Raw genomic sequence first — 25,902 nt, forward strand, 5'->3', positions numbered from 1 at the left:
ATTCTAGTTAATAACCTGTATCAGCCTTAAATAAACTTTGATTCTATTTTTTAAATACTTTGTACCTCATCTTTTCATATTTAATCTTTTCCATCGTATACTGTCTGGCATCCTTATTGCATTACCCTGCAGACTTTATATCATAGCTAGACACGTGTTCTCCTCCGTGGAGGTAAATGCTTTTGCAAGAGTGCCAACTGCGAAACGTTAAGTATCGTCCAATGGAGCCACAAACATGTCATCGCTGCCTTCCTGTTGCGTTCATAAGACGGAGGCAACATTAAAAGCCCACACGCTGGATCCTTCCGACTGCGCTAACACAGGGAAACACCCTAAATGCAGTCAGAGGGAATCACCCAGCGCTTTATGATTGCTCAGTGGACTCACATTAGAGTTGTCTAACAGTAGCGTCATTACCTTGTGTGTGTGTGTGGGTGTGTTCCTGTCTAATGGCAGATGGAACACGCCGGAGGCAGTGGGCATTAATCCTGCACAGTCCTGCTGGGAGGCGGAGGAGGAAAAGACCCCGAGTTATCCCAATCTCTTTGGGGAGACACATCACTTCATACACTTAAAAATAAATGGCCTCACTTTAACTAAACGATGGCTTTACCAACCCCAAAAAACCCAACCTCTTCCAGAACGCTCCGGGATGAAACAGAAGTGTTTTAGAGCACCGTCAGCGCACCGCGATGGCCACACGACCGTAACGTAAACATGGAGCGGGCTAATCTTCAACCGCCTGTGTTAAATCTTTGCGTATCTTAAGCTCGACGGCGGTCGGTTAAATCACAGGGTGGTGGCGTAATATCGAGCCGTCACGTGCCAACGGGGCCTCGTGTACCGCCAGAAGTTACGTGTGCCCATATCGGATGACAGATTTCGTGTACACAAGTTGAAATATGACATTTATTCTAATGCGTTCCATGCGTGACGTCTGGGTTTTAAGGCCGCTCTTACGACTTTTCACGGGATGCTAGAAGTGACAAACCCTCTCAGCGGCGAGATGCCGCGGCGCTTTTGTTCGACGTGTTTTGCTATTCTTCTCGAGGAAAAACCTTTTGTTAGCGCTGCCCTGCTAAAAAAAAACCATAGAATATAAGAAATAAACAAACCAAAAGCTTCATTGTGTTCTGAGGAAAAATAAAACCGGCATTCAATACTCCAGGTTACCATATTTTAATGTGTTGAGGTGGGTGTGGCGCATGTATAATGGATATAAACAATAACAAAGTGGTTATTGTTCTATTTAACGTTGAGCTTTGGCGAGTGAAAACACAGGCCACAAGAAAGTGGATTGCTAGTTTTAATCCACCACAGGCCTAAAGTATCATGATGTACATGATAACACAAGGTATGATATTATGATATAATATTGGCTCTCAGATAACGGAGATGATTCCTTTAAATTTGACTCTTAGATAAATACTGCTGTAGGTTCAATAGATACGTTAACACAGGGAATAAACTAGAATGGACACTCGGTAGAGCGCATACCTTCGCATATCACAAGATTGGGCATTGAATTATGAACATGTTGGCATTAGTTGCATGCCAATTGGATAGAAATTGACCGTGCTATGGTAAAAAGAAGATTTTTACCTTTTCATGACCTTGACCTTTGACCCGATTGATCTCAAAATCTAATCAAATGGTCCCCGGATAATAACCAATCATCCCACCAAATTGCATGCGATTCGGTTTAATACTTTTTGTGTTATGCGAGGAACACGCATACAAATAAATAAATAAATAAATATATAAATACACGGCGATCAAAACATAACCTTCCGCATTTTCAATGCGAAGGTAAAGATAAGTTAAAAGAATACGGGTCTCTTAAGAACTGTATCTTCACTGTGCTTGTTTGAAGCGGTCTGTTTCTACACATTTAGTTGAGCTACAGTATATCTTTATATATATACATATATATATATGTATATATATGTTTTTGCACTGTATATAAGTACATCAAGAAACAGACACAGCCCTTGCACACGGCAGTAAACCACACAGATGAAATGAACACATGCTTTGTGCGTCTACGCTGCAGATTATCCTCAAAATGAAGGCACAAAATGAGCTCCACATGGAACACTGTGCACAGTCCTGCACACGCACACACACACACACACACACACGCACAAAATCTTTCCCCCCTGTCTCCCACATCTGTGTCTATGGCCCTAATTGTTTAATACCTTTCCCGTCCAACCTCCCCGTGCAGCTGAGGCACTAATAGGCCCATCAAAAAACTGCCGGGGCCTCTGATTCTTGTTACCCTGAGCTCACCGACGGGGATTTCACTGGTCAGTGGATGAACTCATGCTCCTCACCACCTGTGTATATTCCACACGGCTGCTGCTGCTGCTGGATTGAGAACATGAGTGTGAGTGGAGGATGGTAGGAAGGCTTTGGGTGTTGCGTCTTTTGTGTGCCGAGGGGGAAAAACAAGTTTCTGCTCTGCTCGCTTGAGCCCGTCTGTGTTTATTTGTTTGCTCTCGACGTAACGTCGACTTTGCTGAGCCGGGGCGAAGACAAAGACTCTCGACGCTATAGCACCACCAGCGAAATTGGACACTACGTCCTGGACCGTTGGAAAAAAAAAAAAATCATCTACGTGACGCACATTGAGGGACACGCAGTAAAAAAAAGAGGGAAGATTGGAAAGACTGTCACCGCCACCTCGTCTACGCTCTGTGTCAGACGCAGCCGTTTGAACCTGAGGTTGGGGCATAAATCTCCCCTCTCGGGCCAGCCGTGACATTCTCTTCCCAGATGGTGCCCCCCCCCCTGCTGTGGACTCTGCCCCAAAGGGTCCTGGCATCTCAGCCAGACCCATCCATCATGGGAGAACCAGGCCTCTTATACTGGGAGCGGAGGCCCCAGTATAGGGAGCACCTGCCCGGTCTTCCCCCTTTTGGCTAAAACAACCCCCACCCTCCTGCGCACACTTCATCCCCCGCTGCTTCCCTGAGGGGTCAGAGGTCACTTGTGGGTGTGGGACAACTTTGCATGTCCACAAACACTCTTTTAAGGTGACATTCGCACTCTAAAATCTATTAGGCCTCATATTACAAGCGGGTCAAAGGTTGAGATATGTTAACAGAAGGCCACACAAGCTACGACTCGGTACTACAGACGAATGCTGACAGTGAAAACCGCAGAACATCACTTGAAAGAAATGCCACAGGATGGAACATGGACAAATATATATTTTCAGGAAACAAAAAGGAAAATTGCCCCCGAAGCAAAAAAGAATGTTATTTCTTCACTCCAAACAGCTTAAATACAAGAGATTTGTACTCTTCCTATTTCTGGTCCATCTGTTTTATATAGTGTGGCCAAAAAAAACATCACTGATTTGATTGGACCCAAATGTGATGCTTGAGGCTCCTTCATACATCCAAAAGCCTGTTTGACCCTCCCTTCCCCTGCCCTCCACCAACAAAGCCTCCCTCTCCCCACCGGTCTCGTTCAAGGGGCTCCAGGCCTGTCGACGTGTGTGTGAATGTGTGTGTGTGTGTGTGTGAATGAGGAGTCTGGTTGCAGCATATTGGGTTGCGAAGTATCAAACCACCTGTAGGCTTAAAAGGTGGCTCTGAAAAGCCGTGTAGAGGCAATATTTTGGAATATTTATGCAGGTTATTTCAGGATAAACCAAAGCATTCGACACAAAAGATAACTCTCAATAAATGTTGCAACATTTCCCTCATAAACATGCACAAATAAACGCTAACCCAAGTGGTGGACCAACTGACAGACTGATATTGCCATCTATAAAGTCATGCTCAAAAAGAAAAAAGGCTTTTTTTCCCCTTTTTCTTTACGCAAAAACATGTGTGAAAAGAAAATATACTTGTAATGCTGGATGGCTTCTTGCCTTGCATTCTATTGTTATATTATTATTAGTGATGCATTTTAAATTGTAGCAGATCACGATTCGGTATAAACAGTTATAATCTCACTTTAAAAGGTCATTGTACATTTGGTCACGAAAATCTGCAAAGTAACGAGAAGCTTACCGATAGTATCATAGTAGTGCAGGAAGAAGTATATTTACATCTCAAATTTAGTGCTGTATTATTACGAAAGAGCATGAAATGGAAATACTCAAACACAATACAAGTACCTTCAAACTGTGTGTGAACATTGCCGATGGCCAAGGCGGGAACCAAGAGAATCTCCGATTACGACACGCTCTGATTCTCCGTTCAGGTAGACATAAATCCAAAATATCTTTAACATTGCAAATAGTTGTTTGCTGCAATATCAATGGGCAGAACATCAAATTAAGCGTCTTCCAATACTTCCCACGATAGCTGCGTTTCGCTGTAAATAATATTAATTGGGTTTGACATATTCAAGAAGTATGGAAGTTTTGTTTTCCCTTAAACCAAATGTACTTTATGGCTTTGGAATGAAACTTCACAGTCGGTGAAGACGTAAAAAGAATAAATTCGATAAGAGCCTTGAAGAAATCGACCCGGCAACAAGCCAGTTTCTACACTCTCCAAATCCCTGTTCCCAGCTCTGTGTCTGTGTTCATTTCCATCAGGATCAGCCACAGCAGCTACCCTGGCGTACATCATCCCACACACTTGTCAAAGGACTGGAGAAAAAAAAGAAAGATAGAAACTGACGCTCCACATGGTTCTGATAAAAACGTCGGTAAGATGTGGTCAGCGCAGTTTACTCGTTCTCGTTCTGTGATTCCTCACGTTCAGTGCATTGCAGATTCCTTCGTGAGGATTGAGGGGAAATAGTTGCATGGTAAATAAATGTTGAAATTGTTAATGAATTCATAACATCTCTCTCTCTCTTCTGCTTTCAAATATGCCCCTTTTGTTTCAGGGGGGGGGGAGAAGGGAGAGAAAACCGACAACTTTGGATTGTTTCCAGCTTGCAAATGAAGCGTGAAGCGTGCTCTCCTCGTGAGCATGTTTACACAATCTTTCAGCGCAACTTAGATGAACTTACAGATTTATGAGGAAATATCGAGACTCTGAGCGCATGTTGATTGCCTGGAGTCAAAGGGCCGAATGGGAATTTATGATGCTGAAGATGGTGATTTGTGTTTTTTCTCCCCTGAACTAAAAAAGTTCTCCTGCAACTTCTCACTCCACACGGGAGAAAACAAACAGAACTGTGACTGTGTGGATCCTTTATTGACCAAGAAGTGGATCTTTTATCGCTTGTGTCGGTTAGTTAAATTTCTCACTCAAAAAAAAAGTTTCTTTTATAATCTCAAATATGAAAATCACAAGATATCCTTGAAGACGACGAGCTTGAAAAGGAAGATAATCCGTTCTAGCTCCTCATTGGCTACAGCTCAAGGCTACAACTCATTTTATGTCTTTTAGGACTCATTCCTGCAGCATTAAAATATCCAAAGACACAAACAAACTGTCGAGTTGCATTGTGGTTGAAATTATCTTATTCTGCTGCATCTATTTTTATCCTTTCCCCCCCCGAAGCTTTCAAATGGGACTCTGACAACGTTATAGAAGTTCACTGATAATTAGTTTGTTTATGACCAAATATCTTTTAAACTAGTGGCATTTTCTCCTGCTACAACTGTCATAACTGCTTAAAGCCTGCTCCCTAAAGTGAGATGATGAGTATTGTAAACATAAAATCTGCTCCACATCAGCATGGTACCAATGCATTGAATTAATAAGATATGCTTTAAGAATTGGCAACAACAATGTTGAAATGCTCCTTTAGCGACGCTACTGATTACGTCACAGCCGAGATCCCTCAGTCGAGGGTCGTCATGACCAAGTTGAGCACAGAATGAATCTTGTAACTTTATTTTTGTCGAGTAAACCTTTTTAAATGGCGTTAGACTCGTTGCTGTTACAGTAGCGGTAAAGTGTCTTCACGTATGTGAGGGTCTGATAGGTCTTTACGCCTTGTGGAATAACCACACACTGGATGTACACATGGACGGGATGTCACCCATTGGTCTGTAGACCGCTGTTTTGAAGCCTTGAGTTTGTTTTTTGGAGTTAACTATAAGTTAAGTGTAACCGAAGGCTACAAAAATAAATTTTTAGGTGACTAAAAAAGTTAAAATGAACTAAAACACACTTTGAAAGGGTTTAAGTTGTAACATGAAACCACGGACGGCTCCCAGACGGGACTACGCAGTTGTAGTGGCCTGTCAATCACAATTAGCCACGCCTTAAAGCATAACCTGTTTTATCGTTTTATTGTATTTGACTCTAAATGGGGCCGTAATTTACCAATCGAACATCGTATTGTTATGAATAGATTTAAAACTAGAGTTTGAGACCATACTTGTGTTTACAATGCTTACTGAAGGAATAAATCAAGTCAGAAGAAGGGTCATTTTCTCTCAAACTTCTTTTTGCAACCAGAGGAGTCGCCCCCCGATGGCCATTTAAAAGAATGCGAGGTTAAGGCCCTCCTGCATTTGCTTCACGATACAGACTCAACGTTAAACACTAGAAAAGGTTTTTTTAAAAGCTCATTCTTCTGTTGTGAAAAAAAAGAAGAAAAAAAGTTGAGGCAGCATAAAATATACATGGCCACATTTTTTTACCATGAAAAAAAAATTGTACATAAGAAAATATGCTCAAATAAAATGGAGTTTGAAGACCAGTTTGAGTTCAGTCTATAATCTATACCATCTTTCGTGTCAGAGAACTTCAGAGGAGTTCCCAGAGGCTCTTGTTATAGCTTCACTTACAGGTGGAATTTGTAATAAAAAGCACATGTCAAAAATCTGCATCATATATACATTTTTTTGTGTGACTGGTATTCAGGTAAAAAACTAAACAAGCCACTGTTCCTCTGGCACCAGACATAACAAACCAGGATCGGACTTGTGCATTTTGGTTTAATTAGATTTGACATTCGACAATGTAAAAAGTTCCAGTTTAGCTAAACTCAAATGTATAGTAACGCAGTAAACACAACATGTGTAAAACTTTTCTGTATTTATTCAAATGCAATGCATCAAAACTCTTATTACCGGATATGAAAACATTTGAAAACAAATTATTATTTTAATCAAGTGTCACCCTGACTGCACCTTCCCGGTCTACCAACGATTCTCCGCCGAGTGTATCTAATTTAAATTCTTCCAGTGCATCGCAGCACAACAAATTCCCTGAGAAACCAAACCAGAAACCACAATGCATAACTTGTTCAGAGGCCAGCACATTTCTCCATGTAATGCAAACAGAGATAAATGTGAAATTCAAGCCATGATGAGAACACAGCTGTGCTTTATTTGTCAAAAAGCTCCCCTTCCAAGTGATTATCAGATTGGACTAACATATGATAATCTTTTCTTCAGGGGGAATCTATGAGCTCACCCTCGATCAGATTTGACAAGTGATGATTCAATACAGATGAGTATACATTACTGTGGAGCTTAGAGATCTATAGTTGCCTTAATGTAACTCTGTTTTTTTGACACTGCTCTTTCCACCAGTATCATTTGCTCAATGATGTTCTTGATTACAACCTGCCCAAAGTGGGCCCAAGACCCCCCAAAAGACTACAAAAGCCCCCGGTTCAATGTGTGACAACTGGTTTGTGGTCATTTTTCTAATTAAAATTTTTGTTTGGGAATATATTTCACCCAAGCACAAAGTCCCGAGACACGATAAGGGCCATAAAAGTGGTTCCTGTTTTAATCTTGAGGCCCCGTCTTGACGAGGGTCCCTGTATGCGGCTGGCTCAGAGCCTCTAAAGTCCGCCCACATTTCCAATTTCTTTAGCAATGCGAATACGAGATGCAAGTTGGCACAGCTCTGCATCAAATCGACGTACGGGAGTAACACTGACTATATCATTTAATCTTTAAAAGACCAATGCGGTTTGCATCGATCAACCGCGATGGCAGCTTCCGTGTAGACTGAAGGTGACGTTGACGAACACGCAAGCGCTTAAAGGGACAGTGTATATTATCTGGTGCCATCTAGTGGTGTGGTTGTAGATTACACCCGACTGAATACCCCCTTCACTCAGTCCTCCCTTTGCAAGACTGCGGTGAACACATTTTCACATGCGTGTATGAGAACTACGGTGGCCTTCAGGTCGGTGAAAATCAAAAAGGCTCTTGGTTGAACCACAATTTGTCCATTCTGGGCTACTGTAGAAACACAGTCGGCTCAGTAAAGAGAACTCGCCTCCTGTTTAGATATAAATAACTCACACTAAACTAACAAAACAATTTAAGATTAACACGTATGAAAGATTCTTTTTGAAAGGTTCGGACTTTTGGACCTGTTGCAGAACTGAAAAAAGGAAAAACAATACAATAAAACAACATTGAAGAAAAGGAGGACATGAAGAAAAAAGTTACCATGCATTAGTATGTCAGCACCCCAGACATGATGAAAATAGCTCCCTAACAGGTTCATCTGACAGTAAACTGTTAATAATCTCAAGTGTGTATTGTTGATAAAAAAAAAAGTGTATCTGCCAATCCCCAAAATTCTCAGTCTATTTCTGAAATATTTTGACCTCCTGACGTCTGAGAAAATATTGTGGCCTCACTGACGTTCAGTGTTTGATCCACTGAACCGGACGGCTGAGCTGTGTGCCGAGACACAGAAGCTTGTCTGGCCAGATCACCTGATATGGAGAGAGATCTTCTCCATCGTCGTGGCCCCGAGGCCGAGGACCTGCTGAACTCTCAAATACAGAGAAGCGCAGAGCCTGTCAAAACTACCGGGGTGCAGAGGAGAGACTGAACACAGTCAATACATAATTAGGTGCCGATCAGTGGCTACATGCAGGACACACGTGGCCGGTATGGTTGAGGGTCTGGGTTGTTTATTATCTCTCATGAAACTATCTGATATTAAAGACTTTAGCTCTCAGCTCATATGTTCCAGCACATTTGGGTTAACAGCAGACCAAGTGGAGCCATGTTGAATCACTTCGTATTTCTTTACGTTTCTTAGAGAGGCACAATTCCTAGATGTTCAGATTATTGTTACAAGCAACACAAATAAAAAGTCTCGTTTGTAATAAATTAAAATGTAACCAATAATCGATGGCATTTATAAAGAGAACTAATACTGCATGTAAGAGTTTTTTTTTAATGAGCTGCAATGAGACAATAATATAAGGAAAAACCTTATTTATAAAGTAGTAAAATCAATATGAAAGAAAGAAAATCATCTTTCACTCGATTTTTAAGGAAAACATCAAAGTTCACAAGGTTGAAATCAGACTACTAGAATACTGAAAATGGCCTTGAGAAAAATAAATGATGGGGAAATTTTAAAGAGAGGCCATTCAATTACAATATTTTATGAAGCTCAGTGTGTTAAAATGTCCTTGATTTATTATCCTTTTTTGTTTGTTCTTTTTTTATTTACCAAAAGTTAAGAACATTCTAAAATATTGTTGTTTAATATAGTAAACGTCATGAACATTAAGAAATCCTATCTTTAAATATATCATTATTCACATACATGCACTAATTAATTATTGTGTGAAGACAAATTCATACAATTCTCTGTAAATTGTACATAAAGTGCTGTTTATTAACAGGAGGTCTGTATAGTCTAGAGTTAGCACACTAAACCAATCATGAAGGGAATTGACTATTTCAATTTCAATTCAGTTTATTATAATTTATTATTTACTATTTCTGTTCATGATCAAAAGTGCTGATATTATGCTGACCAGTGCAATGTATTGAACCCGTCCTGAATTAGCAACAATGAAGAATTTGGTTTTGTATGTATGATTCTTAGAATTGAATAACACAATATAACATTAACATTAAAAATGGTCCTAGATTAAAGGAATAAAATTCAAATTCAGTTTGAAAAGCAATTTCACTGGCAGTTTATTGGCAGAATATATTAAAGAAGAGGGAGGCAAAGATGGGTTTGTCTTTAAAGTCCTGTTAAATACAATATTGTCTTCCTTCGCTTATTAAAGTTGAACCATTTTTATTTAGAAGCTGCAACCAACCGCAATAACAAAGTGTTTCATTTTGTCCACATATAAACATGTTTACAATAAAACATTGAATAATTAATTGCCCACTCGAACATCTGCTCTTTTTCAAAGTGCAAAATTATAAGAATACAATGCAAAACGGAGTTCAGACTTTTCCACGTTTTATTACAGAAGAGTTATAAAATCCACCTCAATCTTATCGAAAGTAATTAAATACATTATTAATAAATGTTTAAATGACAACTTTGCCTGACATTCCCCCTTTTAGACCAAACCTGTGACACCCATGAGTCTAAAACAATAAAAAGGTTGTCAATACATTTTCGTTTTACTTAAAATGTGTCCCTTAAAACCTTTTAAAATACTAAAGGAAATACCTTCTGATGGCGAAGGAAGATTATTATAGGTACACTTGATCAAAGTTTGTGTCTATACCTGGATTTCTGCCTCTAATAAGCTTGCAGTGAGGAGTCCTGAGTCAAGTCTGATACCCCCTACCCCGGTTTCAGAGACAACTGGTGAGGCACTGGGGGTCTTCATGGTGAGAGAAGACAGCGATGGGGAGAAAGTGGGCGTCATGGCCGAAGGGGTAAATCCTGTGCTCCTGGCTAAGGGGGAATACGCATATTTGGGGTAAGATGGCTTCCTACTCAGACTCTGCATGCGCCCATGTTTTCGTGGCGGTACAGTCCTTATGCCAGACTGAGCTACTCCTGTGATGAGCGGCGGTGGGTACATGACACAGCTCGCCTCTGCTGCCAAGTCCTCGCGGCCGCCTTGAAGCTTCTCGCCAGGGAGCATCCCGATATCGGTGAAAACCGAGGCCAGCGGCTGGAAGCTTGGCTCCCAGTCCAAAACATAGTCCCAGTTGTAGCTGCCGTGCATCTGTTCCTCAACACACATGAGTGAAGAGAGAGAATCTGCACGGGCGTGGGCTTCTGAGAGAGGAGCGTACCCATTTGTCCTCATGCTCTCCTCCAAATCCCTCACCCGGAGTATTGCAGGAAGGAGCCCCTCACCGCCTCCCTCCTCTTTGAAGTGATGGAGACTTTCCGTGCTGGCCATCCCTGTGACTAAACGTTTTTTGACAGATACAATGTCCTCCGGCCCTACATCGATAGAGTGGCAGGAGATATCGTCCAACGGGAGAGCTGAGTCTGGGAGCTCGGTGGCCTGGTTGCCTTGCACAGATTGGTCTCTTTTACGGCAGGGGTACTGATTAATCCACTTAATCTCCTGGTCCTCAGCTGTCTCGCCTTCTGCTGATCCACGGCCGCTCGAGTCTGATGGGTTGTATGGGTTCAATGCGTCACTGTTGGTCACCATGATGGGGGGCCGTTTCATCTCCTGCAGAGAGATCGCACTTTGGCTATCGGAAGTGCCGAGCGAGCCTGTGCCGCGGTTCGAGTTTGCGGCAATTGCAGCGGCCTTTTTGATGGCCGCTTCCTTGATCTTGTACCTGAGAACCAAGCCCACGAAAATGAGGAGGACAAGGAGGAACATGATGAGTGAGACACTCAAGCTGAGCATGTGCAAGTCAAGATGGAATCCGGTAAGTGCTTCTGCTGAGCTGGAGATATTGACGAAAACTAGGCAGGCGGTGGTCCTGGAGGCCAATCTGGGACTACCTGCAGACACGACCAGCTCCACCATGTCCTCACCGGCATGGCTGCCTCTTCTGCGATATACAGGACCCGACACGAAAATGGCACCAATCGTTTTGTTAATTGAGAAGAACTGGGAAGACCTTACAAGGGAGTACTCCACCAGCCCATCCGCCCCTCCATCATGGTCCATCGCCATCACGTAACCAACCGTCTCTCCAGGCTTGGCGTTTTCTGGCAGGAGGAAATGGTACTGCTTTTGGGTGAAGACGGGACTGAACTCATCCACTCCCTTGATGGTCACCTGCACTCTCACTGTAGCCGCTTTGTCACCTTTGTCCCTGGCCTCCACCACAAAGCAGTACTCACTCTCACGTTCGTAATCAAAGGTCTGTCTGGTGTGAATGTCGCCAGTTAAGGGGTCGATGGCAAAGGCCTCCTTCTTCTCAGGGTTGCCACTTCCATAGTCCATGAAGCAGGAGGACACAACAGAGTAGGAGAGCTGGCCGTAGAGGCCTAAGTCGTTGTCGACAGCGTGGACGGAACAGGTTTGGGTAAACGTTGGGAGGTTCTCCAGCACGGAACAGTTAACAGTTGGGAACATGAAGTATGGCGTGTGGTCATTTTCATCCAACACTGTGATGAAGACCACTGCAAAAGACACTTTACGTCGTTCAGATGATTCAACGCCATCGGATGCTCGGATGGTGAGGGTGTACTTTGAGTCTTCCTCATAGTCGAGCGAGCGGTTGACCACCAGAAGGCCAGATTGACGGTTGAGCTTCAGGTGACCTTTGCTGTTCCCTGAGATAATGTCATACCGCAACAGGCCGTTAGTTCCCAGGTCGGGGTCCCGAGCACTGACCTGGACCAGCCTGGTACCGACATGGCTGTTTTCACTCACCTGAGCATGGTATTCTGTGCTGGAAAAGATGGGGGCATTGTCATTGCAGTCCGTCACAGTAACCATAACAACAGCAGAGCTGTTCAGTGGAGGCATTCCTCGATCAGACACGCTCACCGTGAGCGTGTAGCTCTCCGTGGTCTCGCGGTCTAAAGGGTTACACAGGACAAGTTTCCCGACATTTCTCATCCGATTCTCAACCTGAACCATTTTGACTTCCAGACAAAATCGCCTTTCCTCATTTCCTTTGAGGATGCCGTAGTCCAAGTGGGTGTTTTCCGGGCTCCAGTCCTGGTCCTCTGCAGACAGCGTCAGCAGGGTGGTGTCCGTGGGCGTGTCCTCTGGGACGGTGAGCGTGTAGATGTCCTGGTGGAACAAAGGCGCGTGGTCGTTGGTGTCCAGAACCAGCACGTCTATGGCGGTGACAGTAGACTGCACGGGTTCGCCTTCGTCTCGGGCCTCGACCACAAGATGGATCAGGTTGCTGTTTGTGATGGCCTTCAAGGGCTTATTGGTAAAAACAGACCCTACAAGACAAATCACGTGTTATTTTTTACAAACCTGCCATAACCATTTTTTAAATAATAACAAAAAGGATCCAATGTTGCCGATAGTGACAAAACCCACACACTGTTAACACCTCATTTATATTGAGATTAATTTAGCTAATTGCTGTCGTTTTCCGACTGGAGGATCTAGCACGCCGAATGCTCCCCCATGTCCAACTAAAGTTACATTTCTCTGAGGAGTTGGCAGAAAGTAAAATAAGGCTAAAAAGTGATTGACTCTTGGATTTAGTGTTGTCGGCTAGTAATAGACACAACTCCAAAATGAATGCGGATGTTGCTGCGTTTCTGCTGAATGTGCAAAGAGGCAACTGTTTGCCGACGCATTTTTAACAACACCTTTATAAGGTAATAATAGTTCAGATTTCAATGTAAAAAAGAAAGAATCGGATGCTAAAATCTGTTTCACTTATATTAAACCATTATATTGGCGACATATTAAACACTCATTCGAACAATTTTGATTTTGTTTTACAATGAAAGCCTTTAGAAAAACTCAGAAAGCCCCGACATCTGGTCTGACCAATGTAAAACTATAAAAGTAGTTTTGATTGATTTAACAGATGGTTTAACAAATACAGTGATTGTTTCTGGATTACTATAAAACATGTATATTTATATGACAATATACTGGCGGTTAAATCTATATTGTCATTCGACATCGCAAGGCAACTAATTCCCTGTGTGACTATTCTTTTATGAATTCCATATGCCGACTGTTGGAGCAAATGTTCTTCTTGGATGACAATAAAGTGTTTGTCCATTCAATTTATGGTTCTACTTCATTGCCACTTAAACTTTTCTCCAGGGTAACTTCATTCTGAGGCTTTACACTAAAGCAGCACTATTCATTGTCTGTGAAACAAATAGGTTTTGGAAACATTGCACCACAAAAGCACCAAATTAAAGTTCTGGATTTAGAGAGCGTTGGTCAACATTGATGCAATTTTCCCTTTCTGTTTGTGCTTCTCGTGGCAAAATATGGGCAAAAACATTTCTTTGATATTAAACTTTAGAGTTCAAACATGACAGAAGCCCATAAATCACGCTTGAGTGGAAAAGACTGGCCAGAACTGGTTCCATTTCAGCTCTCTGCGATTTATCTTCTTTCCTTGGTTTAGACATTTTTAAAAGGGAGATAATAGGATAGGCATGGCTCCTCTGAAGCACTTTATCTCAATGCTTTCTAATTGCCTTCACTGCTGCTTCTATGTCCGCCTGCACACGAAACTCACTCCCACATCCAAGACCAGCGAACTATAAACACTGGAGAAATATAGTGCTGCTGGCAGAAAGACAACATTCAGTCAGCCCTGATACTGTATGCTGCTCCGAATGAGGCGAAGTCTTTCTCTGTGCTCTTTTTTTGGCATGAGCCCCTTTAACTATGCCAGAAAAAACTGTTTTTAATGCAGAGAATAAAAGGGATGAATTATGAAAATCATAAGTTATACAACTTGTAAAGCTTGGGGTAATGTGTTTTTCAGAAGAACTGCAATACATCTTGGATCCTTGTTTTATCCCTCTGCCGTCTTCTTAACCCTTCAACTTATCTATATATAAATACACTGTGTATACACTGAGTGAGGCTCAACTGTCAATGAGACATTTATATCAGAGCTATTGCAGAAAGCAGATCTCACCGTCGTCTGGCTTGATGTAAAAGCCTTGTAAAGGAGATGAAAGCAGTCGGTAGGTGATCTTCCCGTTGAGTCCAGAGTCGCTGTCGGTGGCCGACACGGACAAAACCAACGTGTCCGCTGAAACCAACTCCGACAACTCAACCTTGAAGAGTGAACAAATATTGAGTCACACCTACACTACCGTTCAAAAGTTTGGGGTCATCTAGACAATTTTGTGTCTTCCATGAAAACTCACTTTTATTTATCAAATGAATTGAAAATTGAATATAAAATATAGTCAAGACATTGACAAGGTTAGAAATAATGATTAATATTTGAAGTATTAATTTTGTTCTTCAAACTTCAAGCTCAAAGGAAGGCCAGTTGTATCGCTTATATCACCAGCATAACTGTTTTCAGCTGTGCTAACATAATTGCACAAGGGTTTTCTAATCAGACATTAGTCTTCTAAGGCGATTAGCAAACACAATGTACCATTAGAACACTGGAGTGATAGTTGATGGAAATGGGCCTCTATACACCTCTGGAGATATTTCATTAGAAACCAGACGTTTCCACCTAGAATAGTCATTTACCACATTAACAATGTATAGAGTGTATTTTTGATTAATGTTATCTTTATTGAAAAAACAGTGCTTTTCTTTGAAAAATAATGACATTTCTAAGTGACCCCAAACTTTTGAACGGTAGTGTATATATATATATATATATACATATATGACCTTTATTTAACCAGGTAAAATCAATTGAGAACCAATTCTCAATAGACCTGCAGTAAGATCACAATGTATGTTCTATATAGCTAGTCTTATACGTGTATGGTTAATTTACATGTATTAATGCTTTATAATATCAGTCACAAAGACTTTAAAAACCTGTTAATTCAAAAATATTCTTTCTTGTTAATTACTCTGATAATAAACATGAATAAACAATGTTATTTAAATCCTGAATAAAACATGTCATAGAAAGTTTTTCCTACTGTCATTTTACTGTAACAAATACATATATCGTCTTTTTTGCGGAACCTTTCGATCGATAAATATCTCATCTGTACCTGGTAGGAGACCTCGGTGAACACTGGAGCGTTGTCATTGACGTCAAGCACTTCAACTTTGACCTCTCCGGTCGTCTGGTGGAGGGAATCAGACGCCCAGACCGCCAACGTGTAGTCGGTCTGCTCCTCGTAGTCCAGGGCTCGAGTCAGGGTGACCACACCGGTGTATCGGTCAATAGCAAAGGGAAAGTTGGTGCTACTGTTGTCTGAAAAGCTGTAGGTGATGGTCGAGCTCAGGTCTACGTCGTTGGCGGTCACCTGGGTGACCATGTAACCTGCCGGCAGGTCTGAAGTGAAACAGAAAACATCGAAATAAGTCCACAAACAGATAAAGAACATAGACAGTGTATAGACAGTATATCGGGAGTGTTTATCACTGCAAGCAGTCAGAGAGCAGAGGGGGCTGGTCTTACTCTCGGCTATAACCACAGGCTCCATGGGGGGGATGGCAGGGCTGTTGTCATTGACGTCCACCACTTGGACCCTGAAGGTGGCGGTGCTGCTGAGACGAGGGTTCCCCCTGTCTGCTGCCTGCAGAACCAGCCTGTAATATGAAAAGGCAGTAAAGCACATGATGCCACTTTGCATATTAGGGATGGGGTATCATCGTATTATTCTGGGCTGGAAACGTATGAAATATAGTTATTATATAGATATGTTTAAGTCCTTCTACTTTTTCCATATAATCTAAAATCGGTAATTCTTTCACTTGAGCAGATGTTTGACCGTTGCACCGAATTACTTTTAACTACTTTATATATTTTTAAAAAAAGGTAATTTGTCAGACAGCTTTATATTAAAGAAGATTAGGAGTTTGCACTCATAAAAATATAGCTGAATCAGAGGCCCAATTCATCAAATTTGCAACAAGATAATTTCCTCTCACTCATTCACAGTCGACATGTTTCAACTATTAAACTAGTAAACCATGCATGAAATTGGAAGAGCGCTGTAGAACTTATTTTTCTACAATTTGTGAGCAACAATGATTTGTCGAACGCAGTAATGCAGCAGCCATTTGGTAATTGCCCGCGGTGCCAGAAAGGCCCTCTCACTGTGACCACACGCATTGACTCTACACTTAATGACGTCCCATTAAAACTCATCTAAACAAAGAAAGAAGTCTCGCTTCCATCTCCTAACAAACACTTATTGTTTTGTTCGCACACAACAACGACACAAGGGTTTGACACTGAGCCTCACGGGATGTGTGATCGCTGAATGCAAACAAAGTCTCATCATACATTCTAGAAAAGCTCCCATGAGACTTTAATAGTCGGCGTACTTGTACGAGGGGGTGATCTCGCGGTCCAGTAAGACTTTGGTGGCAAGAATCCCGCGAACAGAGTCCACGACGAACGCTTCGTTGGGGTTACCGGACACGATGGAGTACTCGATCTGCCCGTTCGCCCCGCTGTCGGCATCGGACGCAAACACCTGCGGAAAAAAATACGCAAAGTCATCGTAATTAATAACACCTCGCCAAAATTGATCACAACTGAACATATGAAATATCAGGGACAGTATTTCCAATATCAAAGAGCGCATAAATACTCGTACTGTCTACCTGCATGATGTAGGTGTTGTGCACTTGCCCCTCCCAGACAGCTGTTCTGTAGCTGCTGTGTTCGAACACCGGCGCGTTGTCGTTGGTGTCCAGCAGGCCGATGGAGACCCGGCAGTGAGCCGTCTGCAGCCCGTTGTCAGCCAGCACCACCAGTTGGATCTGAGGGCTCGCCTCATAGTCCAGAGAGTTATCCTTCTGCACACGGATCTCACCTGGATGAGAGGAACACATATATGTCACTGTATCAAGAAAACTTTGCAAAGACAACATTCGAGACAAATGAAGTCACAGCAATGGAAAGAAAAACATCACTTTTTATCTCTTAAAAGCATTTTTAGTTTCACGTCTTTGTGGCAACCCTAAAAAGGTATTTGCCCCTATGTCAGAATAATAATGTGTATTTTAGTGTAACTGCGACTACTTCATTACTTTATGGAAACATGAATCCCAATAGAATATGATAATAATCAGGCAGGCAACATTCATAATTCTTGAGGAAATACTTGTCTATAAACAACCAGATGAAGCAGATAAGCTGGAAGGACATTTTGAAAAGAAACACATAAAATAACAAAAGCCCAAAATGGTTGGGTTAGACGCTCTTCTTGGTTAAACCCACACAATTATGAGGACGGGAAACCAAAAGTTATTTTCTGGATGCATTTGTGGAAAATAAAATGGATGAGTGAATGAGAATCTGGTCTATTAGCAATAACTCAATTGATGAAAGTATGCATGACTTTCCTGTAAATACAAGAATCCCATCTGCTAATGATAACCAGTCCACTCCGGCTACAACGCTGGATGGGCGGCACGAAAAAAAAAGAACAAAAGCAATGCGCTGGTTGCGTTTCTTACCCGTGTGACGGTTGATGGAGAAAATATGATTCTCGTTGCCATTAAATATGGTGAAGGTGATCCTTTGCCTGCTGCTGGTTTGGTCGCTGGCCTCCACTTTTGCAATCCAAGTGCCTTCAGAAAGAGAGTGAGATGGTCGGTGAAGGGTTTAACCCTCCTGTTACCTTAGGGTCAATTTGACCCCATTCAATGTTTAACCCTCCTGTTACCTTTATATTTACTGACATATTTTACCCTCGGGGTCAATTTGACCCCAGCAATTAAAACCTCCAGAAAATTATTAGAATTAATATTGTTTTCCAAGTTTAAGTGTGAGGTACTTTATGTTTGTTTGTTGACTACCTAAATAGCCCTTTAAATATATAAAAAAGTTGATATTTCTTATATGTTTGACAGTGAAAAACAGCCTGGGGTCAAATTGACCCGAAAGAACACCGACATTAAACATTGAATGTGGTCAAATTGACCCTAAGGTAACAGGAGGGTTAAATGTCATGAAAACAGAAAGACAGAAATGTGGAGAACCCTAACCCGCTCTGCTGTTCTCCTTCACGGTCGCGTTGTACACCTTGTCTGTGAACTGCAGTCCTTCGTGCTCTCCCTTCCGATGGATGAAAACCAGACAGGTGGCGGTCAGGGCAGGTTGCCCGTCGTCTGAAACCACCACCTGCAGCTTCCTCCCGGAGAAACCCGCTCTCACTCGTCTCCTCAGGGAAATCTCTCCCGTCTCGGCGTTGACGTCGAACAGGTTTTCCCCGTCGGACAACGTGAACCGCACGGTGCCGTTGTCGCCCTGGTCGGCGTCGGTCGCCGCCACCGTGGCCACTATCCGGTCGGGCGGAGTCCTCGCGGAGACCCACGCGGTGACGGGATTCTGCGCGCACGCCGGCGCGTTGTCGTTCACGTCCTCCACCCGGATGGTCAGCGAGGCCGCGGCGCTCAGCGGCCCTCGGGTGCAGCCGTCGGCGGCCACGGCTCTGAGGGTGTACTGCGCCCGGCTCTCTCGGTCCAGAGACCTGGTGGTGCGGATCACTCCCGTGACAGCGTCCACCGAGAAGGCCCCCTGGCCGCCGTCCTCCGTCAGGGAGTAGGTCAGGTCCCCGTTGGAGCCCTCGTCGGGATCGGAGGCGCTGACGCGCAGGACCTCCGCTCCCGCAGGGAGGCCCTCGCTGACGGAGGCGCGGTAGCTCTTGCGGGCGAAGGAGGGAGCGTTATCGTTCTGGTCCAGCAGCAGCAGCCGGAGTCGGGTGGAGGAGCGCAGCGGGGCGGGGCCACAGTCCCGGGCCTCGAGGGTGAGTGTGTAATTCTGCATTTCCTCGCGGTCGAGGACTTGTGTGGTGCTGACGGCACCGGTGCGGCTGTCGATGGTGAAGCGACCTCTGTAGGCGTCGTCTAAGGACGGAAAATAAAGGAAGTTCCTGGTTCATGTCGAACTATTGAACTCAACAAAGTAATGACAGAGATCTTGACAACATTCACACAGGTTGTAAAAGAGACAAGAGTTGAGGAATAATCTGAAATGTCCCTAAGAATGCCTCATTGCACAGACGAACTTTGCAAGTACAATAATTGAAAGTATGATTGGACAGTTTGGGACGTTTCATGATTTGCCTACATTTTCTCTCCCAAACGAGTTTGGCTTACATCAGCGTTTTAAAAAACCCCTGTATGATCGCTTAGTGTCTTTCCCCTTTTGGACCATTTTTTTCATCATGTCAATGAGTTTTCAGATCTTAGCCTTTAATTTGGTGTTAACAATTGTTATAAATAACAGCCCAAAATACCAAATCACGACCCAAATAGCTTGATATACAGTACAGAGGACTCTCCGGACTCCTTACCTAAAATGGAGTAGTGTATCGTTCCATTTTCTCCGTGGTCTGGATCAGAGGCCTGAGCCGTGTGGACCACCCCTGGAGGAAGGTTTTCTGGCAGGCTGATCTGGAAGGAGGACTGCATGAACTCCGGAGGGTTGTCGTTGTCGTCCAGCACCGAGCAGAGCACCGTGGCCGTACCCGACAGAGGCCGCGAGCCGCTGTCACGAGCCCGCACTGCAGAACCGAGAGGAAGTCACACCGTACGCTCGCGGCAGGAATCTCGGGCGCATTTTTATCTTGTTTTGACGGTCATGGGAAATCAGTAATAGGACCAGGGACGCTGCAGTCACCGTGTATATGTTGGTTCACCACTGGGCCACAAAGACGGGCTTTTTGTAAATTAGAGTCCGCCGCCACCAGCAGCTCTGTGAAGCTGCTCATGCTAACAACGACGCTGGTAAGTTGTAACATGCAGATGCTTGAAGGGTGAAATGTTTAAAATAAAATAAAAACACTGAGGCTGGTGGAAAAGACATCGGCCGATGACCAAATACCTCCAAAGCTCAAGTATTTGAGGCTTTCAGTTATTTGACTTGATAACGGTGCTAGAAGTAAGTTGAGTGGGTCAACAACATCTTTAGGATTAATGTCTTTTATGTTACTTTGGTTATTTATTTTATATCTACTGCTTATATCATTTAATTGTAATCAATTGTACTCCATCCCCCCCCTCATTGAAACTTCCCCGTGGAGTTTATGTGTAAAAGTATATAAATGTGGGAAGGGGAGGGTGGGACTACTGTGCGGGTGTGTATGTGGATATGTATGGTTGTGTGTGTGTGTGTGTGTGTGGGGGGGCATTTGTTGATGTAGATTTTTATGTAAGTGGAAGTTTGGCACTTGTACTCGCAGTCGGCTGGACTATAGATACTGATACTACAGTTTTAAATGTATGCTGTTTGTTTTGCTGTGTTTATTTATTTAAGTGTCAAGGATTGCTCTCTTTTGTTGAAAATACAAAAGTTAAAAAAAATTTTAAAAATCCTGTTAACATTAAATATAGTGAGACAGCTTTTTTATACATGCCGAAAATATTTTTTATTTCTTTCCAAATTCATCTGCCAGCAGGCAAAATTGTCCCCACATATTTCAATATTTCCCAAATCAGCCCCCCCACCACGCGGTTCTGGCACAACTTCAAACGCTTTTTACGCTTTTTCTGCGATTAAATGTAATTGTTCATCGTGCCGCCGACCGTGCACATGTTATGATAAAACATCTGAAAGCAGTTGGTCATTAAACACGGCTGAGCGGTTTGCATGTAATAGCTGTGTCAGCCCACGGGGGAGTGAAAGCAAACACTTCAAAAGGCAGAGGGAGCAGTCAGGGGAGGTTAGACATGCCGTACCTCAGACCTTTAAAAGTTCACTGTTTCCTCAACGTAAATCAATCCCCCGAATTATGTTGCCGTCTAATAAAAGACCGAATTCTTTACGACTTTGGCTGTGAAGCATGTCACGAGAGAAGGAAGGGAACGAGAAGCAGAGAACGAAGAGAGAAATGTCTCCGTTTGAAAATAGGCTTGATGTGGCAGCTTTACATTTCTTTTCGATATGTTTTATAACCCGTAGAATCACGGGTCTTCGAGCGGTTGGTCGTGGTTGAGCTTCACAACTTTTGGAGAAGATTTTCATGAAAGGACATTTTTTTATTCGGGGAATCCCGATCACAGCCGTTGGTCTCGCTGGTCAACACGACCTTTAAACCGACATCAACTTAATCTCTCACCCATCTGGAGATTATGAAGTGTTAGATTATTTACCCATCAGCTCCTGATTGTCGCTTGTTTTCTTTTGCGCAAATGTTGCACACGCACGACGGGATTAATCACTCACCTGCTGAGCGGGATCAGGCGACCGACTCTCCAGAATGGCGCTCATTAACAAACCCGTTCATTTGGTGGCCTCAGATGTGTGATGTAGCGCCACTGCTCATTTGCCATTTAGCGTAATACACTTTAAATTGCATTTGATTGCACAGATATATACGTAACTATATACACTACCGTTCAAAAGTTTGGGGTCATCCAGACAATTTCGTGTCTTCCATGAAAACTCACTTTTATTTATCAAATGAATTGAAAATTGAATAGAAAATATAGTCAAGACATTGACAAGGTTAGAAATAATGATTAATATTTGAAGTATTAATTTTGTTCTTCAAACTTCAAGCTCAAAGGAAGGCCAGTTGTATAGCTTATATCACCAGCATAACTGTTTTCAGCTGTGCTAACATAATTGCACAAGGGTTTTCTGATCAGATATTAGTCTTCTAAGGCGATTAGCAAACACAATGTACCATTAGAACACTGGAGTGATAGTTGATGGAAATGGGCCTCTATACACCTATGGAGATATTTCATTAGAAACCAGACGTTTCCACCTAGAATAGTCATTTACCACATTAACAATGTATAGAGTGTATTTTTGATTAATGTTATCTTTATTGAAAAAACAGTGCTTTTCTTTGAAAAATAAAGACATTTCTAAGTGACCCCAAACTTTTGAACGGTAGTGTATGTTATATATATAATATATATATATATATATATATATATACGTAACTATATCTGTGTAATATAAGCGTGTTTACTCTTCGTTTGTTTTCAGCCTTGAGAACCACCTGTTTTGTAACAGCGGTTGCTTTTCATGCAATTCAATTCAATTTAATTCAGTTTATTTTGTCTCGCCCATTATCACAAATTACAAATTTGCCTCAGAGGGCTTTACAATCTGTACACATATGACATCCCTGTCCCAGGACCTCCCATCGGATCAGGAAAATGTTTGTTTTTATGGAACAACCTCTTCATTTTCGTGTTCGGACCCGTTTTAGGAAACTAAAACTTGTGCAAAATATCCTTTATTTATCCTTACGTTCTTTATTTTGAGGAGTTGAACATGAGTCTTTCTGTTGCATGTTGCCTTTTCCGCCTTCATTTCTATATTTCCTGTGTTTCAGTCATGGCCTTGTTTGTGAACTCTCAAAGAATGGTGTCAGTTGTTTTTTTGAGAATCAAGGTATCAAAGAGAAATGGTGATGTTGTATATGTACAGTGCATCCGGAAAGTATTCACAGCGCTTCACTTTTTCCACATTTTGTTATGTTACAGCCTTATTCCAAAATGGATTAAATTCATTATTTTCCTCAACATTCTACACACAACAACCCATAATGACAAAGTGAAAACTGTTTTTTGCAAATTTGTGCAAATCTGTTAAAAATAAAGAACGAAAACATAACATGTACATAAGTATTCACAGCCTTTGCCATGACACTCAAAATTTAGCTCGGGTGCCTCCTGTTTCCACCGATCATCCTTGAGATGTTTGATTGGAGTCCACCTGTGCTAAATTCAGTTGATTGGACATGATTGAGAAAGACACACACCTGTCTATCTAAGGTATCACAGTTGACAGTGCATATCAGAGCATAAACCAAGCCATGAAGTTCAAGGAATTATCTATAGACCTCCGAGACAGAATTGTATCGAGGCACAGATCTGGCGAAGGGTACAGAAAGATTTCTGCAGCATTGAAAGTCCCAATGAGCACAGTGGCCTCCATCATCCGGACATGGAAGAAGTTTGGAACCACCAGGACTCTTCCTAGAGTTGGCCGCCCAGCGATCGGGGGAGAAGGGCCGTCGTCAGGGAGGTGACCAGGAACCCGATGGTCACTCTGACAGAGCTCCAGCCTTGTTCTATGAAGAGAGGAGAACCTTCCAGAAGGACAACCATCTCTGCAGCACTCCACAAATCAGGCCTGTTTGGTAGAGTGGCCGGACGGAAGCCACTCCTCAGTAAAAAGCACATGACAGCCCGCCTAGAGTTTGCAAAAAAGCACCTGAAGGACTCTCAGACCATGAGAAACAAAATTCTCTGGTCTGATGAAACAAAGATTGAACTCTTTGGCCTGAATGCCAAGCGTCATGTCTGGAGGGAACCAGGCACTGCTCATCACCTGGCCAATACCATCCCTACAGTGAAGCATGGTGGTGGCAGCATCATGCTGTGGGGATGTTTTTCAGCGGGAGGAACTGGGAGACTATTCAGGATTGAGGGAAAGATGAATGCAGCAATGTACAGAGACATCCTGGATGAAAACATGCTCCAAAGCGCTCTGGACCTCAGACTGGGGCGACGGTTCATCTTCCAACAGGACAACGACCCGAAGCACACAGCCAAGATAACAAAGGAGTGGCTTCGGGACAACTCTGAATGTCCTTGAGTGGCCCAGCCAGAGCCCTGACTTGAACCCGATTGAACATCTCTGGAGAGATCTGAAAATGGCTGTGCACCGACGCTCCCCATCCAACCTGATGGAACTTGAGAGGTTCTGCAAAGAAGAATGGGAGAAACTGCCCAGAAATAGGTGTGCCACGCTTGTGGAATCATACCCAAGAAGACTTGAGGCTGTAATTGCTGCCAAAGGTGCTTCAACAAAGTATTGAGCAAAGTCTGTGAATACTTATGTACATGTTATGTTTTCGTTCTTTATTTTTCACAAATGTGCAAAAATTTGCAAAAAACAGTTTTCACTTTGTCATTATGGGTTTTTGTGTGTAGAATGTTGAGAAAAATAATGAATTTAATCCATTTTGGAATAAGGCTGTAACATAACAAAATGTGGAAAAAATGAAGCGCTGTGAATACTTTCCGGATGCACTGTATATATATGTAATATAGATACATAACTATATCGGTCTCTCTCGGGTGCAACAGTTTTACCTCTGAGAGTGAAGTGATGCTGCTGCTCTCGGTCCAGGTAGGAGGTGGTGGTGATCAGGCCGGTGTAAGGGTTGATGCTGAAGAGGTCGTAGCCGGCGCCGGGCAACAGACTGTACCACACCACGGCGTTCTCCTCTGGGGGGGGGGGGGGGGGGGGGGGGAACACGGGAGGTTACCGGCTGTGAGCTCTCCTACTGACCTCAAAACAAAACCTCATTTCATAAAATGTCTGGGAAAGTACTTAGCATTAGCACAAACAAAAACAAAAAACACTATAATTAAGGTTCCAATATTATTATTCTAATTATTATTATGGTTATTGATTTATTCATTTGAGTGTTCTGTACCACACGGTGCCCAGCATGTGCATCGAAGTTGATATTTGTTTAGATATATTACCATAAAATAAATACAAAAATGTCAGATATAAACATTAAAAACTAGAATGGGCACTAGGTAGAGCGCATACCTTCGCATATCACAAGATTGGGCATTGAATTATGAACATTTTGGCATTAGTTTCATGCCAATTGGACACAAATGTATCGTGCTATGGTAAAAAAAAAAGATGTTGACCTTTCCATGACCTTTGACCCGATTGATCCCAAAATCTAATCAAATGGTCCCCGGATAATAACCAATCATCCCACCAAATTTCATGCGATTCAAGAAGATTTTGACCTGTTCATGACCTTTGACCTTGAACTTTGACCCGATCGATCCCAAAATCTAATCAAATGGTCCCCGGATAATAACCAATCATCCCACCAAATTGCATGCGATTCGGTTCAATACTTTTTGAGTTTTGCGAATAACACGCATACAAATAAATAAATAAATAAATACACGGCGATCAAAACATAAACTTCCGCATTTTCAATGCGAAGGTAAAAATAAAACAGGGCAAAATTATTTTTATAAATTTATAAAAATAATTTTGCCCTGTTTATTTTTATTTTTATGTTTTATGTTATAATTATAACATATATATTTAACATATGGCTCTGTATAGAAATATTCTTTTATTTAAAAGTAAAGTCCACGCTGAGAGTTATTTCAGTTATCATTCTTAGAAATGTAATATTGTCTTTGTCGTGAATAAGATCTGAAATAAGTTAATATTGACATAATTGAGCTTTC

At 42.4% G+C, this 25,902-nt stretch overlaps 1 protein-coding gene across 1 annotated transcript in view; it reads right to left on the reverse strand.

Moving 5' to 3' along the window:
- Positions 1 to 9,816: 9,816 nt before the first annotated feature.
- Positions 9,817 to 25,902, reverse strand: part of dchs2 (dachsous cadherin-related 2) — a 37,513-nt gene continuing 21,427 nt past the window's right edge. Inside the window, exons 12-21 of the mRNA XM_056408721.1 lie at positions 24,763 to 24,897; positions 19,998 to 20,207; positions 18,688 to 19,548; positions 18,157 to 18,270; positions 17,299 to 17,510; positions 17,017 to 17,168; positions 16,145 to 16,275; positions 15,732 to 16,018; positions 14,675 to 14,816; positions 9,817 to 12,992 (exon numbers count right to left, since the gene is read on the reverse strand). Coding sequence (XP_056264696.1) covers positions 10,387 to 12,992; positions 14,675 to 14,816; positions 15,732 to 16,018; positions 16,145 to 16,275; positions 17,017 to 17,168; positions 17,299 to 17,510; positions 18,157 to 18,270; positions 18,688 to 19,548; positions 19,998 to 20,207; positions 24,763 to 24,897 — 4,850 coding nt within the window. The 3' untranslated portion in view covers positions 9,817 to 10,386. The remainder of the gene's footprint in view (positions 12,993 to 14,674; positions 14,817 to 15,731; positions 16,019 to 16,144; positions 16,276 to 17,016; positions 17,169 to 17,298; positions 17,511 to 18,156; positions 18,271 to 18,687; positions 19,549 to 19,997; positions 20,208 to 24,762; positions 24,898 to 25,902) is intronic.

This window comes from Pseudoliparis swirei, chromosome 24 (assembly GCF_029220125.1).
Source record: "Pseudoliparis swirei isolate HS2019 ecotype Mariana Trench chromosome 24, NWPU_hadal_v1, whole genome shotgun sequence".
Lineage (NCBI taxonomy): Eukaryota > Metazoa > Chordata > Actinopteri > Perciformes > Liparidae > Pseudoliparis > Pseudoliparis swirei.